Below are 19,068 nucleotides of genomic sequence, written 5' to 3'. Positions count from 1 at the left end.
ACAACTTTCAAACCAAACGGTTATTACATGATCAATGGTGCAAAAACGTGTGCATTTGATGAGGCAAATATTTATTTTATGGTGTTATACCACCCTAATTAATTTACATTGTGTAAATTATGAATGAGGTCGTATACATAATCGGACATCATTTTTTTATATTCTACCTGGGCAATATAACACCATATGCATATTAAACGAATTCGAATCGGTCCCTAATTTTTACATTAGATGCGTAGTTTCTCTGAAAAAATATCAATTGGATTATTTGAGGTGCTTGAAGGATGGCCATAGGACACTACCCTGGTGAACTCAACGTTTGGACATTGGAGTTAAAAATTACAATATCTATGCGAATATGACGGCACAACACTAATATTAAGATGATATTTTTGAAAAAGGTAAACAAAAACTTAAATGTCATATTCCTAACAACGGCAACAACCATTTTTTCCAATGATTTTCAAATTTCTTTTGAAGAGTATCGCTTTTATTAAAAACTATATATTTTTGGATACGGTAGTGATATTTTATAACATTTACATGTGCATTTACATTAAACGTTTTATGGAGACACTTTGTTTTATAAATATAGTGCTTAATAATGAATAAGATTTCATTATTAGTATTAGTCACTAGAATATGTATAATTCTCACTTGCAACCACTGTAGTTTCGAACTTTTTGTCACGGTGAAGGGGAGTTTATAATTTTTTTCCTATTTCTCTTTATCATAATCAAATTCAAGGTTCCACTTTCTTGTACCTGTTGGTGTATCAGCAGGAGAAATCAAACAGTAAAAAAAATCTTTAGACCCTTTTTGTTTCTTAAAGAAAATCTTAAATTCAAGTTGTATAGCGGGTAGAGAGAGTATCTCCAAATGCAATTGTACGTACATTTTTCGAAGGAAATTCTTGACTGCAGACACAAGACCTTGAAACTGGAGAAAATTAGTATTAATTGTTGAGTCATTGAGGGTAACTTCACCAGCATTGTATTTTAATGAAAAAAATCTTATACTGTATTTGTTATTTGGCATTACAGATGCTTCACCGCCGACAGAGCATAAATCATATTCATCATTTGAACAATAATTGGTGTTTAATCATGTATATATATGTCTAATTAACACAAAAAAATAATACAAAATAATTTATTTTGCTTTTGGTGCATGAGCAATCAGTACTTCATTCCATATAGGACATTGTGCCACGGAATTTTTTTCGGGATGCAATTAATTATTTCTTATATTTTCAACTTGAAATAAAATTAGAAGCTCAAACTTTTCAATGGCGGTAATGGTGTAAATTAAGTAACTTTTGTAACCGAAGAAAAATACTAAATCGTCTGCTCCTGTTTTTAATAGTGAAAAAATACTATTTGTCAGCGGTGGAGCATCTTTAATAGTATTTCTTGCGAACTTATCAAAAGGGTACAATGATACATGTAAATATGGATTGAAAAGGATGAAATTGGATTCACGTCGTGGATATTGTAACGAAAACGCTTGGCTCAAATTTCTCTAAATCTAACATCCCGCAGAAGGAAAATACAGATTTCGTTGAATTGATAATGATCTATATGCATATTAATATAAAAAAAAACTTTGATATTTCTGATGAAATATTTTTTTTCATATCATTTTTTCGATTTTATTAGAAAATCAAGCGGGTTTCTTGAACACTATTACTGTAACAGTATTCTGTATTGCTATAAGACTTCTCCAGGGTGACATTCTTTGCCATCTTTCATTTCTTGTGATCATGTATAGTTTATATTTTGTATTGCAAAGAAGTGTATCTCTAAAGTATTTATTAGAAAAAAAGCATCGTAACTGAAGTTATAATTTGTCAAATTTTGACATGTAGAGTTTTGTTCAGTAATCTATCAAAAGCTAAAAGATTTAGACAATTAACCTGTAAGACAAGCATATACCGGTATGAGGATTTTTAAAATGGTTAATAATACAGATTTAACATATTGAAAACAACTTCGGTTTCTAATGTTTTATGTATATTCGATGCAAAACATATTTTGAAGTCCATAAATACTGTAAATATATATACAAATAAATAAATGAGTACACATAGTTTGTTTAATTGTAGAAAAGCGAACATCATAAACTTTGATCCGACACTTCTTTCTCACATTCTACATTTACTATCATAGAGAGACATGTTTAATTAAATTGAAAAAAAAATGAATACAATGCAGATCTTGGCAGAATTACGAATAATCGATACTGTCCTGAAGAGTGTATGATGATACGTATATCTGGCAAGAGAATTGCTCCCCACCCCACCCCCACCCCCCGCTTAGTTGCGACAGCTAGGTAACCTTTGAAACACCTGTCAAATCACCGAATGTGTCAGCTGAATTAACATCCGGAGAAATGTGTACACATCACCAGATACCAATTACGAGCACACTAATACCCGTTGACCCCAAACTTATATATGACCTTTTCCTATTTAAAGACTACTTTTACTTTTTTTGTTTATATAAATTATATGGATACCTACTCATTGTAATGAACCTTTTAAAGCTTAGAAGAGATATTGGTCTGTAATTAGACACAATGTTGGGGTCATTAGCTTTTTCCATGCGTCAGGATATACACCAGACGAAAGGGAATAATTAAATATAATAGACAGAGGCAATTTATTGATTGATTGTATATGTTGCGTACTTCCGTCGTTAAATAGGCTGTTGTCCACCTGAAATATTGTCATTTTTTTATATAGGTTTTAGCATTAACTATATTGAACATTCCTTCCATTTCTTCTTGACTTGGGTAAGTATAGCAGTATTTTGGAATAAATCTATTTCTTAAAAACATCACTGATTCGTGTTTGCATTTAAAAAGATAATGAAATTCGTCGCCAATATCCGGATAGATTTACATAAATCACACTTTCTTTCATTACGCAGAATACCAAGCCATCTTCCTGATTCTATAAGAAGGTTAATATTAGCGCGTTCTAAATTTACACATAATTTTTCTATCATTTTCATTAAGTTGATTTCAACAATTATTACAAATAGACTGGAGGCCAACGTTGAATAGCACTTTCTGAGAAAGGGGTTGTTTTCAATAGACATTCCCAGTTTATGGAGGGTAGGTAGCTTTCAGAAAGCATAAAGATATACATAATCAGTGATATGAAGATTAAAAGTTATAAGTTCCTGTAAACTGGCCGAAAAATTGTGACATTGTTTATTATTTTCTTCAATTATCTATTTGAAGACATAAGTTTTAAATGAATCAAGCTGTGAAAATCAAATCAAATGTGAGCAGACGACACATATAAAATTGTCTTATAAACGTTAGTTTGGAACACATAGATTATTCACTGTGAAATTCCTTGTTTTTTTATGCCATATACACGTTTAAGATGGAAACATAACATTCATAAATCACTTTAACAATTACTAATAATACGTGTAAAAAAAAAATGTGTCAATGAAAAAGTGCACAACAATATGGATACATGGTATGCACCGTCAGAGTATCTCATTTCACTACACTGAAGATGTTAATATAATGATTTTTGGCAGTACTGCCAAAAATCATTTTCAGCTCTCTTTTGAACTTGTAAAATTAAAACCTATACATTGAAAGTATTGTAATTCTCAAAATTTGGTAACTTTTGGAGTTGAATAACATATTAAAAGCTCTTCTTGATTCGTAACTATGAAAAATACAGCACATATAACTTTAATTCTTAGAGTAGAAGAAGGCAAATCGAGTCACGTTCTTGAGTCATGAATTTGTGCTGATGAAAATAATAAATAAATACCCTATTATTTTTGTTATTAAATTACTGCTTATGTATAGCTATCATTTTAAACCTGAAGAATATTTAAGTATTTTTCAGAGTAGTATGGATAGCCATTTGGTTACTGAGAAGAATTTTCCTTGTACTAAAACTTTTAGATCAAGGATACCATCTCCCAGAAGCACCACCTGTAGCACCAGCAGTCGCGGCTCCAGCACCACCTGAGGCTCCAGTTCGGCTGGACGGACCATCGCTGTCATAGGTTAAGGAGTATAAAGCGATGATATTGAATCTAAAATCAAAGTGATTATTTTTATGATGTCAAAATTATAGAGCCATGAGGATTAAAATTTAACCAAAAGCTCTTTAACCTCAAAATGAAGAACAATCAATAAAATAATTAATACATCCAAATTAAATCCAACTAAAAATTTTCTGACATATTAATGGTTTTTTTTCAAATTCTCCATCAATTTCTCCTATAAATTTACATAAAAACATTAAACAGCCAAAGAATATCTTATAGAGTATGTATCATTTCATCACTGAAACTAAATATAGTCACCACTGTGATTTCAAAATGAACTATTCCATCTATATAAATTAGAAGAATTCAAATGTGTATACAGAGGTGAATAAGATCGACACATAATTAACAAGGATACTCGTCTTCTTCATCCGATACTGTAGAATACTGAGCTAAAATGGCCTCCTTTCTGGCCCGTGCTTCATCCGACGTCGTGTCCTTCACCTTCACCGTCTCAATTGTCTGTTTCTCCAACATGTCAGACAATTGATCAGCAATATTTTTCTGAGCTGCCAGTAAACGATTTAATTATATTAATAACTTTAATGTGTTTTTTTTTTTTTTTTTTTTTTAGATAGCTGGACACTTATTGGGAAGAATACAGTATTAGAGTCAAAGAATCAAGAGAATTAGATCTTTGTAGTTTATAAACATAGATATTATTGATATTGAATATTTCAGATTTTAAACTATTTTCTGTCTGATTAGTGTGAGATGAATTTTACACTGTAACTAAGTACAGTCCATGGTTCGAAAAATCATTTGGAATGTCAAATTTTGAACTTGCTTTGTACATGAAAATTATTCATGAAGAGCATACCTTGCTATTTGTACAAGTACTGCAATAAGTATTTAACATATTCTTGCTATTTACAATCTTCTAAGGAAATAAGTTAAATGGAAAAGTTGAATCCTTCTGAATTTCTAAACATATCAGTTTGTGGAACATATATGCCAATATATAATTATCTTTCAAATAACTAGCTCCACAAATTCTTTTGTATTTTATTAAGTAAGTTGATAATCCTGATAGTCGTGTGGATCCCCATACCTTGATTCTGTATTCTTGTTTGTGGTTTGGTTGTGGGTTTCATCATATTTCTTCATAATTTCATCACAGACTTGTTCACGATCATTTTCCTGAATATAAAACCAACAATTTTTAAAGATGATGTCAGACAGATTTAGATGAGGGCAGCTCAAAAAGTTTTGTAATTTATAGAAGTCTGCAAAAAAGGCTTTGCTCAGCTGTCAATCCAAAACTTTGGTGCCAAGGTGGCTATCTTGGATTTGGGAACAACCCTAAAGATAACAACACTTGGCCTGGATAATTTCAGGCAAGATTCAGCTCATGCACAGGTGTTTTCATGACGAGTAGGAATTTCCAAAGAACATGAACATGATGGCTACCGTAACTGCCATTTTGAATTTGCATCAACCGAAACATAACACACATAAATATGTATAATCACAGACATTGCGAAAGTTGAATAAAAATGGCATTCAGACCGGCAAGGACTGTAAGTAAGCCGTACCAACAAGATTTGCCAGACCGAACATTAATGTGAACTTTTGAAGTCAATATAACTTCCTGCTATAAGTATCCAAGCAGCTTTTTTCATGATTACCTTGTGCATTTTACATTTTTGCCAAAGTTTGGCACCCGCGTTATACTTCAGAGATGCCATTTCTACCAACTTTCGGTACTCAATAATTGTCGGACACGGTAGGTCTGGACCGGATTTTCAAATAGGTGGTCCAAGTCAAATTTTGCTGGACATGTACGTCAGACCGATAAATTTTGTGACATCTGATATCATTAGTTGGTACCATGAAAAGCAAGTTTAAGCTACATCACAATTGGAGAACTTGAGAAAAAACTTAAAATTTTATTTTTGAGATGGCAATCTTGGATTTTGGATCAACCCGAAAAATGGTCAGCACTAGGATCATTTAAGGCAAGTTTCATAGAAATCGCACAAGTAGAACATAAAAATTGCAACCCGAAAAATAATAGCACTTGGTTGGGACCATATAGGGATCATTACAGGCAAATTTCAGCACTTGTAGAACTTGAGAAGAAGTTCAAAATACATTTTCAAGATGGCGATTATGGCATCCATCTTGAATATTGGATCAATTTCGAAATTTAACGACACTTGAAGTTTTAAGTAGTTTATACACACAGCGGCCAACGACAGACGATACTTGATGGCTATAGTCCTTGGTCATGCTGACTTTTTGGTTCAGATGACCTAAAATGCATATGGTTAAGCTTATCTGTTAAACAGGTTGGGCACAACCCTGCATATGGTTAACAGCTACACATTTGAGTAACAGTTACCTGTTTGAATAATCAATAAGTTACCCAAATGAGGAATTCTTTGTAAGAAAAATGCATGAAGTTATTCCAAGCTTTTTTATCAAAAAAGGGCGAAATAATTTTGACATGGCACCATTGCTAACATAATTTAGTACATTATTAATCAAAATGGGACTTCATTGTCTCAATTTTGGTAAAATTCACAAACTAAATCACCTCCATTGCTTATTACTATGGTGCTAAAAATAGAACACAGGTAAAATTCATTCAACCATGAATTTGATATTTGCACTGAATTTCCCTGATGGCTTTATATTGTAGTCAATAGAGAGCACCTAAATTGTCATCTTACAACAAAGTTAGACAACAGAATTTGATATTTCACCCACAGAAACATAGAGTCTTGGATCAGTTGTATTATGACGCCCTTTTGTAATAATAATTTTTAAAACAACATTATTTGTTTTCTTTTCACAGAATTCCTCATTTGGGTATAATTAAACATATTTTGCCCACCAAAACCTCGGGCCAACAATTCAAGGATTGACTCTCGTTTTTCATCGGCTGGAGAATCTTCATCCAGCATACTGCTGATGTACATGACGAAGACATCTGTGTCGACCTCGGGGTTAAGCGACAACAGTTTGTCTGCCAACCACTGGTCGTATGGCGCCATGGACGTCGCCATCTTTACCCTCGTAGTTCGGAACAGCCTTGAGTGTAACCATATATAGTAAACAAGAAAGAAGAGAGATTCGGTAACAGGATAACTACTTCCGGTATTAGTAGAGGTACTTCCGGTGAAAGTGAAAGTAAAGTGTAGCCATTTCTAAACCGCCAAAGATGGAATAACATTTTAGTTTGCGAGGAACAGATAATAACACTTATTCTCAGCCAAAGGAAATGGTAACTTGTATGTTATTATTACATAATGAAATGACAAAATGTTTAAATGTAAATTGAATACTATCAAAGTTTTGAGCATGTGGTTGTAATTGTAAAATGAATAGTTTCTGTCTTAGACTATTTCCACAGCTAGGAACTAAATCCTGGAGAACATTGTGTATTCTGACAAAACCTTTCAACAACCACACCTATGAAGTCATCGTCTCCAAATCCAATAACATTTTTGCTAATTTATCACTGGAAGAATGGCTTTACGAAAACCGAGATCTTTCCAAGAATTCTGTGCTTCTTATGTGGAAGAACAAGCCTTGTGTTGTAATAGGAAGACACCAGAATCCTTGGTTGGAGTGTAATGTTTCCAAGGCGATAAATATGTCGGTGGATGTGGTACGTCGTGGGGCAGTGGTGGGGGAACGGTTTATCATGATGAAGGAAATCTCAACTGTTCTTTTATCGCTGATAAATCTCGATATGATAGACGAAGGAATCTACAGTTTGTCATAAATGCAATAAAATCTAGATGGGATATTGACCTTGAAATCAATAAAAGAGATGACATCGTACTTGATCAGTTATATAAGGTAATAAGTTATGTATCTTGAAAGTGACGAATTGGATTCAATATCTTTGATGAATAGAAAGTGACCTTCAATAATGGTACTAAAATAATTTAATATCCTTGTTTAAAAGTTTATAAAGGTTCTTGGTGTGTATCAGAGCTAAAATGATTCTTGAATTAAAATTAAAATTATTATAAATTATTATTATGGTCAGTTTTTAGCTATAGCTAATTTCCTAAAATTTTTTCTAATATATATATGTAATACAGTGTAGTGATCGAGTGTTTTAACTTTTAAGCATGCTTAAGTACAATATAGTGATAGAAGTAATTAAACTACATGTTACATTATTCTGTTTCAGGTGTCTGGTACAGCCTCTCGCCTGACACGGACGAAGACTTATCACCACTTCACACTTCTATACAGGACTGACACAGAAAAGTTAAACAAACTACTCACAAGCCCATTCGGGGTGAGACAGTTTAGTTCAGTGATAAGTGTCTTAAACAAACGATTGTATTGCTAATATTGAAGTTACATGCAATTTATTAAGAGATTTTAAACTCTTCAAATTTTTAAGTCCATATTTACATTTTTTTTCAACTAATTTGCAGAGATACTAATTATAAATCAGTTGCACTTAGTGTAAGTCAAGAACATCAATTCAAACAAAAGGAACATTTTGAAGTAAAAAAATCTTACCTCAAAAGACATCATCGCCATAAAATGATAAAGTATTCTTTATATTTACTGATCTGTTCTTCTATCCTTGTAGACTGGAGTTAATTCCAAAGCTACCAGGAGCGTATCAGCACAGGTGAGAAACATGTCAGACTACGCAGCAGACATGGACTTCAGAAGTTTGGTGCAGGTCATAGGACAACATTTCCACTGTGCAGGACTTGATCAGGAGTTTAAGCCACATAGGGTTAGTATTAATTCTAAAGTAACACTTTAATCTGTGACAGCTGAGACTTAACTCCTACTTCATATGGTAAACTGTACAGTATTAATTAATGTAGTGCAATAATGTTTGTTAAATTTTTCACTATCAAAAACAGGAGCAGACGATTTAGTATTTTTCTTAAGTTACAAAAATTACTTACTTTACACCATTACCACCATTGAAAAGTCTGAGCTTCTAATTTTACTTAAAGTTAAAAATGTGAAAAATAATTAATTGCATCCCGAAAAAATTTCGTGGCACTATATCCTATATGGAATGAAGTACTGATTGCGCATTCAACAAAGGCGAAATAAATCATTTTATATTATTTTTGTGTTAATTTGACATGTATATGCACAATTAAACACCAATTATTCTTCCAATGATGAATATCAATTATGCTCTGTCGGCGGTGGAGCATCTTTAAATAAAAAATCACAAAAATGGAATTTTGTAGTTAACAATAAGAAATCAGTTTCTGTACTCTTGTTTGCATTTTTTTACCCTTATGAAAAGTCATTACAATTTCTCAAAAAATTAGGAATGTAAAAATAACCTTTGAAAATCAAACAGCACTCTGAAATTGTTTCTTCCTTTATCTTAGAATGATGTATAAGAAACAATTTATTAATATTTCTTGTTAGTTGTTGATCCTTCACACATTCACCCCTTAGGACTTATTCATGCTCTTCTAAATCAAAGACTGGACAGGTCCATTATGAAATTCCGGGGGTGAATGTGTTAGAATAACGATATAAATTGAAATTGCTTTGTATTTCCATATCATTTAAGAAAGTTTTTCTTTTTCTTCTACAGGCAGGTGAAATCCAGTTTGTGGAACCATCAGAAAGCAAAATATTTCCAGGAATTCACCAACTAAAGTCCAATCTTGAAGACTGGGAGTGGATTTACGGGAAAACTCCAAAGTTTTGGTTACAAAAGAATTACTGCAAAGTTCTAGATGGGGTGCAGTTTACAGTTACCATAGCAACAGAAATAAACAAAGGGCGGATAACTCAACTTAACCTCACAAACCACGACACATATCATTGTAATGAGCTAGAAAGTATCCTAACATATTTAAGAAACGTTTTCATTGGTCAGAAATTCTGGATAACTGATCTGGAAATGTTAATCAATAAGCAAGATGAGAATGTTGGTAGTCATGGAAATAGAGACTTATTTAACTGGCTATTGTGTTGTTTGAAAGATACATTTCATATATGTGTATGAATAAAAGTATTTTTAAAACATGTACATATATATTTGTTGTTTTTTTCCAAGATAATTTTTTATCATAATGATTTGATTTGTTTCTTTTTTAAAAGTGATAATTTTTGTAATTAAAATTAAGGCTTGTATGACGGTCATATATAGCGCATAAATCCTACATGTTTGTAGGACAGGGGTAATCTCCCCTTGCATAGCTTTCTTCTTTTAGGAGCTAGTTAATTGCAGTGATAAGCTAAGTTTCTTTAATGAAACAGGAGACTATGAGTCTTTATGATATTTACTGAAATACAAGGTGAGCAATACATGCCCTACCCATTGTTGGTTACCCATTTTAACAGCCTGCGGAGCGTAGTGGGGTTTAAACACTGTGGCCCTAGCTACTGTGTCTCTTGTATTAGGCCAAAAAATATACATCTGGGGTTACCCAACGGACCCTAATTTTCTACCCCCGACTTTTCCCCCCACTTTTCTATGAAAAAGTTGGGATTTTGATCTCAACTTCCAGTTCCAGCCATTATTTTAGTGTGAAAGACACTAAAAAAAAAAAGAAAAGAAAAATCCTCCCGACCTACCGAACCTATTTTTTTCCCCCAATGTAACCCCTAAAACAGACATATTTTTTGTGGGCCTTATTTTATGATACAAATATCCCATTATGATGATGCTTTACACTGGATACCATTTAAGGTAGACCATCCCTTCTAGATTCCTCTCAGGGATTTCGTTCATTTTTTGATATTTTTGATTTTAGGTATACCCTGATCACAAAAACCGCATAAAAAATCATATGTCACCGGGTTAATTTTTCTTCCAGGGGTAGCTTAAAGATATGTATTAACGACTTAATATTCCGGATTTTTAAGGATTTTTTAATAAATATTATTTACTCCCTGTAACATCACTTAACATATAAAGAATATGCTCGTAACATCTTCATACCTTCAGTAGGTGATATATAATTCATAACTATATCAAATAAGCTGGGTTTTCCACAATAAAACAAAATATCGTTATTTCAAAAGTAATTCCGGACCCAATTTTAGTGACAAATTGCATCAAAATAGTCATGTTTTCTTTTTTTCTGAAAAAATGATCTCAAGAAAAATCGATTTTTTTAAAATTTCTATGAAGATTGACCTATTTGCAATCAGAAAAACCAATAAAAAGTATACCTCACCGAATTATTTTTCAAAATATCACCGATTTGCTTTCTAATACCCCTTAAATTTTGGCCTGAAAACGTTAAAAATACGCAAATCCGTAGCATTTTTCAACGTTTTATGTTATTCATTTACCTTTGTTAATTTTCTATATTTATTATCTTATTGGAGCATACAAAATAACATAATAATTATATATCTTCATGATTTTATTTATCTATTATTTAAAATATAACAAACCAGTTTCCAATCTACATGTAGGCCTGACCCCAAGCTTTCAAAAAGAGTCTAATTCATCAGGAAATATTAAAGCTTTTCTGAGACAAATATTTTGCTCTGTGTGATTCTGTATTAAATTGGATTATTTTCCGTGATAGCATCTTTCTAATCATAAGTAAAGATTTTAACAAAAAAATAAAATGAAAATATGTTCCATCAATTTTAATTCCGTATATTGTTTGTCCGTTTCCGGACGAAAATTAGTATACCGGTATGTTAGGATTCGTATCTATCGAAGCTCAAAACTCGAACGTTTGCATTTAAAACATCGCTAACTTCCTTCAGCATTGATATACTGTGTAAGATCAATCATGCAAAAACATATGTACATAGCATGACGGTCATTCTGATGTACAGTTACTACAGTAGGCCTACTGTAACTGATGCGAAGTTTTTCGTTTTGGGTCCCCATTAATTCGTGTATTCCATGTGATTGTTTAGATACCATTATGATTCTTGGAATTTACTTCATGCACGAATCTTCAAAATTATACTATATTTACCGATTAGCACACAGTTCACACCTTTATATTGGTACACGTCAAGTAAACACTCGGAGAGCTGGCAGACGAAATATTTGCGGGGTACGGAGAAATAAAATATGTTTGCCGGGATCCGGAAAGCGACGTTACAAACGTATGACGTCACAGAAGGGACGGTCTACGTTAAAGTATACTGGCTGGCGACATATTATCGTGAAAAAATGCCGATTTTTCTCTATTTTTTTCTAAACGTTGTATTTAAATTTAGATTTTTAGAGTTGTAAGTAATCTTTAGTTCACAACACTTCAAATGAATAAGCTTTAAGTGAATTTATATAATATTTTACAATAAACACAGCCCTTTGGAAAAAGTCGGTCAAATAGGTTTTCGTGTCATTTTACTGAACATATTATCGTGATTTTTTTTCAAAAAAATATTAAAAATAGTTACGTGTGATGGAATAAATTAAATTTGGTATCAACATAAAGATAAACATTTGAACTATTTTTAAAAAAATAATTGATGTAAAAACTGCGTTGCAAAAGAGAGAAATCGTGTATTGTTTATGACATGTCCAATCGTTAGATTACGCTGACACGGGAATGAAGAGGTCGCCATTTACCGATCTATTTCTGGTAAAATGACAAAAATTTCTCTCATGTTTGTATAGATTATTAGCATTCTGAATAAATTTTAAAGATATTTGAATGATTTCTGGTGGTGATTAATTATGTAAACAATAAAATAACAAATAAAATCGGCATTGTTTACTACCTTGTATTTTGTCGTCTGGTCAAAAGCGCTTGAGTGACCCCGATCAGCGTTCTTTTCTAAAATTGAATTACCTCCCTTACACCTTTCGTTTTTTGAACGCTGTTGTCTATCATCAGAGGAAGCAGACGATATATAAATCGGAACTATTATCTAAGAATAAAGCCGATATCATGCACCCCCCTGACTAATGTTGTACTTGGGAGGTAAGATTTACTGAAATTTGGTATTTTATGTTAAAAATTAAATTTTCTTCTAAATTTGACAAATATTGTTGGTAATTTTGGTAAGTGTCATCTTTCTAAACACAAAATCGTTTAAAAATCGCATTCGGTATGCCACGCCAATCAAAATCACGATAATATGTTCTTCACGATAATATGTCGCCAGCCAGTATAACATGCCAGGGTCTATTCTGTAGTGAATTTTGGGGTCAAATATCCAAAATCACCATATTTTGTCCCCAAAATCTAGATACCAACTAGATTTCTGTATTGATACTTCATATTTACAGTGCATATATGTGTAGATATAAAATTATTCAATATGACGAAATTATTATATTCACATGCACATGATTTCTATTGAGATTTAATTGAATTACTGTATGCCTTTTTGACTTCCAATAAGATATGTATTTCACTAAGGCCTTTTGTTAGTAAAATTCCCTCTTACAATTGGCCTAGGTTTTTTTTCAAACTAGAGAATAGACCCTGCATGCAATCAGTCATGTATAGCATAACCTTATCAAAATATTTTTTTCATCCAAGCAAATTTCCACACTTTCATTACAATTTTAAAGTTTGTGGCAATCACAAATATGATACACTGACAAATTCTTCCAATATTTTTATTCCAGCACTAAACGAAGTATAAGTCTGGTATTGGTCATAATTGTGGTAATGTTCTTGTGTTCCTGAGACAATGTATTCGACCCTATAGGCATCACTATACATATCCTTCTTCATTTTAGTAAAATTTCACAAATTAAATGCAGACTGAAACCATGTGTAAACTTTGATTCTCTATTTGATTCCCTTTGCAAACTGATCAATAGCTTACTTTATACAATAAATTTGTTAAAGATGCTCCACCGCTGACAAATAGTAATTTTTCACTATTAAAAACAGGAGCAGACGATTTAGTATTTTTCTTCAGTTACAAAAGTTACTTACTTTACACCATTACCACCATTCAACAGTTTGAGCTTCTAATTTTACTTCAAGTTCAAAATATGAAAAATAATTAATTGCATCCCGAAAAAATTCCGTGCCATTATATCCTATATGGAATGAAGTACCGATTGCGCTTGCACCAAAGGCAAAATAAAATATTTTATATCATTTTTTCGTGTTAATTAGACATATATATACACGATTAAACACCAATTACTGTTCAAATAATGAATATCATTTATGCTCTGTCGGCGGTGGAACATCTTTAAAGGCTTGTCCTCTTATTTGATATCAGTTTTCAAGTGCCATGGGTGCTTATTGGTGATATATAAGTCTGTATTTGTATATTACAGAGTTGTATGCCCTCTCATGTGGGTAGGTATTGACTGTGAGATCATATGTTTGCAAGTGTAACATACTTCTCGGAGACAACAATGGGAGTTTTCCTTCACACAAAATAATGATGTCACAATAGATACCTTCCTGCAAGGGAGGTAACTCTGTATTATGCAAAGACGGAATATGATATAAAACGGAAATCAATGAAATACAAATTCCATGTAGGAAGAATGATCGAAGAAAAATGGATTGAAGAACAACAAGTATGAGGGTGAACTAAAAAGAACAAAACAAAAGAAATATAACAAAAGTTTATATTAAAATATACGTCCCTGTTAATGAATTTTATCTTTTTTATTTCAAGGTTGTTACCCTGCACAGTTTTAAATATGGACAAACATTAAATGCATAGTCTATTTCAACTAAATTTTCCAGTCAAATTTGCGAGAATTCGCTTCTGGTCGAAGATTTTCCTGATATTGCCGAACACCACTTTAGGTGGTTGTGATGCATCCACAGCCGTGTGGATGTTTTTCTTGCTATAATAGTCGACGAGAGGTTTTGTCTGTTTGTGATAGGAGTCAAGTCGCTTCATTAAAGCTTCCTCATTGTCATCAGATCGTCTAATCAGGGGCTCTCCTGTAATCTGTTGAAAGAAATTAGTTATTGATTGATGAACATTTTGTAAGATTAAAACCATACCTACAATGTTAGACTGTAAGGTCTTGATACAGCTTTCTCAGACATGTAATGGAGACAAAAGTGATCAATCCAAATTTTAGTGATTTTCATTTTCCGTATTCTAGAGACTGGTGGCCAGTCCACTACAATGTAACAAATATTGTGTACAATTATAACTTTTTTACTGGCCTCGGAATGTTCATTTGGTTCTTGACCTCAAATCACTTTTTGTTACAAATGGTTTATTGCCATGAACATGTACTAATCTACACATTAGTTATTGCACTGTAAATATATGTTGATTGAAAGCCATGAGCCCAAGAAAGAGACATTAATTTTATACCATTTAATATCAAAATGTATTGCTATAACCTATGTATAGCTATAACCTGTCTTTTTAAAACCAAACTATTTCACTGGTGCAAATGACCAAACATTTATACCTCTTTTACATCTTTCATCTTGTATTTACCACAATTTTCAACAAAAGTTATTTTATAAAAATTGATCAGTCTTGTAGATAATGAAACTATTAATTTTAAATTCTGTCTCCTGAGACTCAATTTTTAAAACTTCAGATGGAAAGAGCACCCAGCCATTAAAGATTTTTTCCATTTTAAACAAAGCGACAAAAGATATTGAATTGCTTACATCATCAGTCATGTCCTTCTTTGGTGGGTTAAACTCAACATGGTAGGATCGTCCACTTTTGACATGAATGAGACGTCCTGTGATCCGCCTCACCAGCAGAGAGTCATCTATAGAGAATTCTACACAAGCATCCAGCTTGGTTTTTTTACTGTACAATAGACCGTCCAACTGTAATAAAGAAATATTGTAATAATTCATTATAAGAGAAATTTTAAATGTCTTTAAGCAGAGAAATTTTTTTATAAAAAGCGAAAAGAAAACTGAAGAGAATTAACTCAGTTAAAATTGAAGCCATGAACGAAACTCCCATTTAGTACAGATAAGTACCATTTTTAAAACTCATCACAACACATTTTAATGAATGAACTTAGGATATCTTGTGTCAAGTGACTTCTGATAACAAAACGAATGTGAACTTGAGGATTATTTTTAAGCAGATAAATATTATGTAAGGGAGGAAATTCAATAATTTGCCTACACTGTCTTTATTTTATCAAACAGAATGTCATATTCCATCTGGGAATTTTTTTTAATTCATTTTTAGGGAGCACTTCATGAATGACTTTGTTGATATCTCAACCTTTCAGACAAAATAAAGAACATTTTCAACTGGTACATGACATGAAATACATACTTCTTGCTGATCTGTTAATAAAATGGAGGCAACTTATTTTAAAATTCTAAGCATCACCTGCGTTTTTCAGTCACCAAATGTGTTTTAAATGGTGATCAAGGGAGATAATTCATTACATTAACTTACAGCCTCAGCCTGTTTGATGGTACGAGGAAATCCATCCAGCAGAAATCCATTTTTACACTCGGGTTTACTAAGGTTGTCTTCAATAAGTTCCACCACTAGACTGTCGGTTACAAGTTTCCCCTCATCAATCACACCTTTAATACGCTTCCCTAATTCTGACCCTGATGCTATAACAGCTCTTAGCATGTCTCCTGGAAAACAATTCAACTTTAACTTTGGCATTCTCCCTTGACTACAAGTAAAAATGATACTTTTTTCTTTGCAATATTTCGTAAAAACACTGGCATACTTATAATTCTCAATTTCATATACCATTTATTTTTTGTTTGTTTAATTTCATAGCTTATAAAATATACACCGGTATTTTACTTTTTTGCTATCTTTCCATCATTAGAACTTCCGATCACTGAATCTTTGGTTCTCTTTACTTGTGGAAGCTTATTCATTCATCAATATTTTAGATGATGCATTTTTATAGAATTGATAAAAACTAATTTCTGCTTCATGTTATCACAAATATTTCTGTCTTCTGTACATGTACAAACTTGATAATTGATATGTTATTATTTCATAATGTTATTTCAATTTTAAAGTTATTTCATTTCACCTAGTAAATAGATGATACCTGGTATATAGCCACTTTTCCCCCTAAGATCTTCTATTTAGTGACACAAACTTCTATTAAATAATTAAACACTTAAAGATACTCCACCGCCGCCAGAGTATAAATGGTACCCATCATTTGAACAATAATTGGTGTTTCTTCGCATATATATATATATATGTCTAATTAACTTAAAAAAATAATATAAAATAATTGATTTTGCTTTTGGTGCATGCGCAATCAGTACTGCATCCCATATAGGACATAGTGGCATGGAATTTTTTCGGGATGCAATTAATTATTTTGTAATATTTTTATCTTGAAGTAAAAATAAGAAGCTCAGACTTTTCAATGGTGGTAATGGTGTGAAGTAAGTAACTTTTGAAAATGAAGAAAAATACTAAATTGTTGGTACTGTTATTGATAGAGAAAAATTATCATTTGTCAGTGGTGGAGCATCTTTAAGTGCATGTATTAAAGGAGAAATTAACACTTGGAGAGATGAAAGTAATTTACCTGTGGACAAATGGCAAACTTTGTACACATCTGCCAGCAATGGAGCCTGTCAGAGAGCAATAAGAGCATGAAAAATAAATATTAAAACAACAATGATAATAGACTAAAACCTAAATTATGCATGATTTGACATTAATTTCATGATACAAATTAATCAATTACTTTTTACCATAAAGCATTTACAGGTGACAATAATTATTTAAAATTTTCAATGGCTTCTCAATCAGTGATTTTCTTACTCAATAATGCCATGGGTCTGTACCTTTTGAATTGGGTAAAAAGCTACATTTCATCTTTTTTGAAACATGTATCAATTAAGAGAGTTATATTTTTGTTTATTTGGAAAAATATTTATATGAACATTGGGTAAATACGGTATAATTTCTCAAGGGGAAGGGTTAAAAACTGCCTGAAATTTAACAAGCATCATATTCACATATAAACAGTACAGTGATACAGGCCTCTATATAGACTGGGTTACCTGGTCAATACCTATAATAATATGATAAAAGGACTAGACTAGTACAGAAGGCACTTTGACCTTATCACAATCAGGAGTTGATCTGTATATAGATGACCCAGTTATAATATAAGGCATTGCTGGCAATTCATGATTGCAATTCATGATCAAGTGTCAGCATTGCTTGCAATTCATGATTGCAATTCATGATCAAGTGTCAAAGTGTTTTTTCTGGACCTAATAAATTTATTTACCTGTGAACATTAATAATGGAATGTTCACACTGCTTACCTTCACCATGCACATCTCTGATATCACAGTGTTAAAAATATATTTCTGTAGGTTACAGGTAATTAAATATAAAAAAACATAAGTTTTATATTTATTACTGTACAGAATTACTTTGAAAAGAAATTGATAAGTGAGAGCTTATAATTAGCTTATAACAAAAATTGAAAAGTGGGGGAGGGGGCTTATTACTGAACTCATACATTACATGTATGTATACAGCAGGTTCATAACTTCATATCAGTCAATTCAACTTGATATAATATGTTGATCATGTACACACTATACACAAAAACATGTAGCTTTGACCTATTGTAAATAAATCGGCAGATTTACTGGACTCCAGTCTGGAGCTAATCATTACTGAGACAGAGTAAGGTAAATCAGTGTTTTCAACTTATCATATGCACGTGTAATTTGTATGTGTATTGAAGTCAATCGATTGTATTTATTTGAAATATCCAAACAGCACGTGATGTCATGTCATGAATGTTATACATTGAAATGAGCACAATATAGGTATTTGAACTACTTATTGCCACGATACGGTCCACCAGTGATGCATGGTTATGATCATATCACAAGCACATGCACGTCTCAATTCAATGATAAAGTGAAAGTCAAGTTGACACGTCAAGGTGCCCATATTTACCTGTGTGCCTTTTCCCGCGCCGGGAGGTCCAAGGAGGACAGCATTAACACCAGTCTTCTGACTTGCTCCAGCTTCTGGAACTGGTGCCATTTTGGTTCTGTAGCGTACAAAAGTGTAAAGTCTACTGCTGGAGAATCAACCGGCCGGTAAACGTGTTTTGGACCTAAATGCGCAAGTCAAAAGTATGAACTTCCGG

The 19,068-nt window shown here is 32.4% G+C and overlaps 2 protein-coding genes across 4 annotated transcripts in view; one reads left to right on the top strand and one right to left on the bottom strand.

The window, feature by feature from the left end:
* Window positions 1-19,057, bottom strand: part of LOC138308919 (adenylate kinase 2, mitochondrial-like) — a 28,780-nt gene extending 9,723 nt beyond the window's left edge. Inside the window, exons 1-5 of one of the 3 annotated variants that reach the window (XM_069249974.1) lie at window positions 18,873-19,056; window positions 17,473-17,518; window positions 16,353-16,543; window positions 15,593-15,760; window positions 13,581-14,906 (exon numbers count right to left, since the gene is read on the bottom strand). In XM_069249974.1, coding sequence (XP_069106075.1) covers window positions 14,679-14,906; window positions 15,593-15,760; window positions 16,353-16,543; window positions 17,473-17,518; window positions 18,873-18,962 — 723 coding nt within the window. In that variant the 5' untranslated portion in view covers window positions 18,963-19,056 and the 3' untranslated portion in view covers window positions 13,581-14,678. Of the gene's footprint in view, window positions 1-13,580; window positions 14,907-15,592; window positions 15,761-16,352; window positions 16,544-17,472; window positions 17,519-18,872 lie in introns of those variants that run through there. The other 2 variants (XM_069249976.1, XM_069249975.1) reach the window with 2 other exon arrangements.
* Window positions 6,624-10,077, top strand: LOC138309345 (lipoyl amidotransferase LIPT1, mitochondrial-like). The gene is given in 5 exon segments (XM_069250523.1): window positions 6,624-7,710; window positions 7,713-7,895; window positions 8,236-8,346; window positions 8,650-8,802; window positions 9,637-10,077. Coding segments are annotated over 5 exon segments (1,164 nt in total). The 5' UTR covers window positions 6,624-7,410; the 3' UTR covers window positions 10,054-10,077.
* Window positions 19,058-19,068: the final 11 nt, after the last annotated feature.

Source organism: Argopecten irradians, chromosome 15 (assembly GCF_041381155.1).
Source record: "Argopecten irradians isolate NY chromosome 15, Ai_NY, whole genome shotgun sequence".
Taxonomy (NCBI): Eukaryota; Metazoa; Mollusca; class Bivalvia; order Pectinida; family Pectinidae; genus Argopecten; species Argopecten irradians.
Note: the sequence above shows the minus strand (reverse complement) of the source record. Positions and strands in the feature narration are given on the sequence as shown.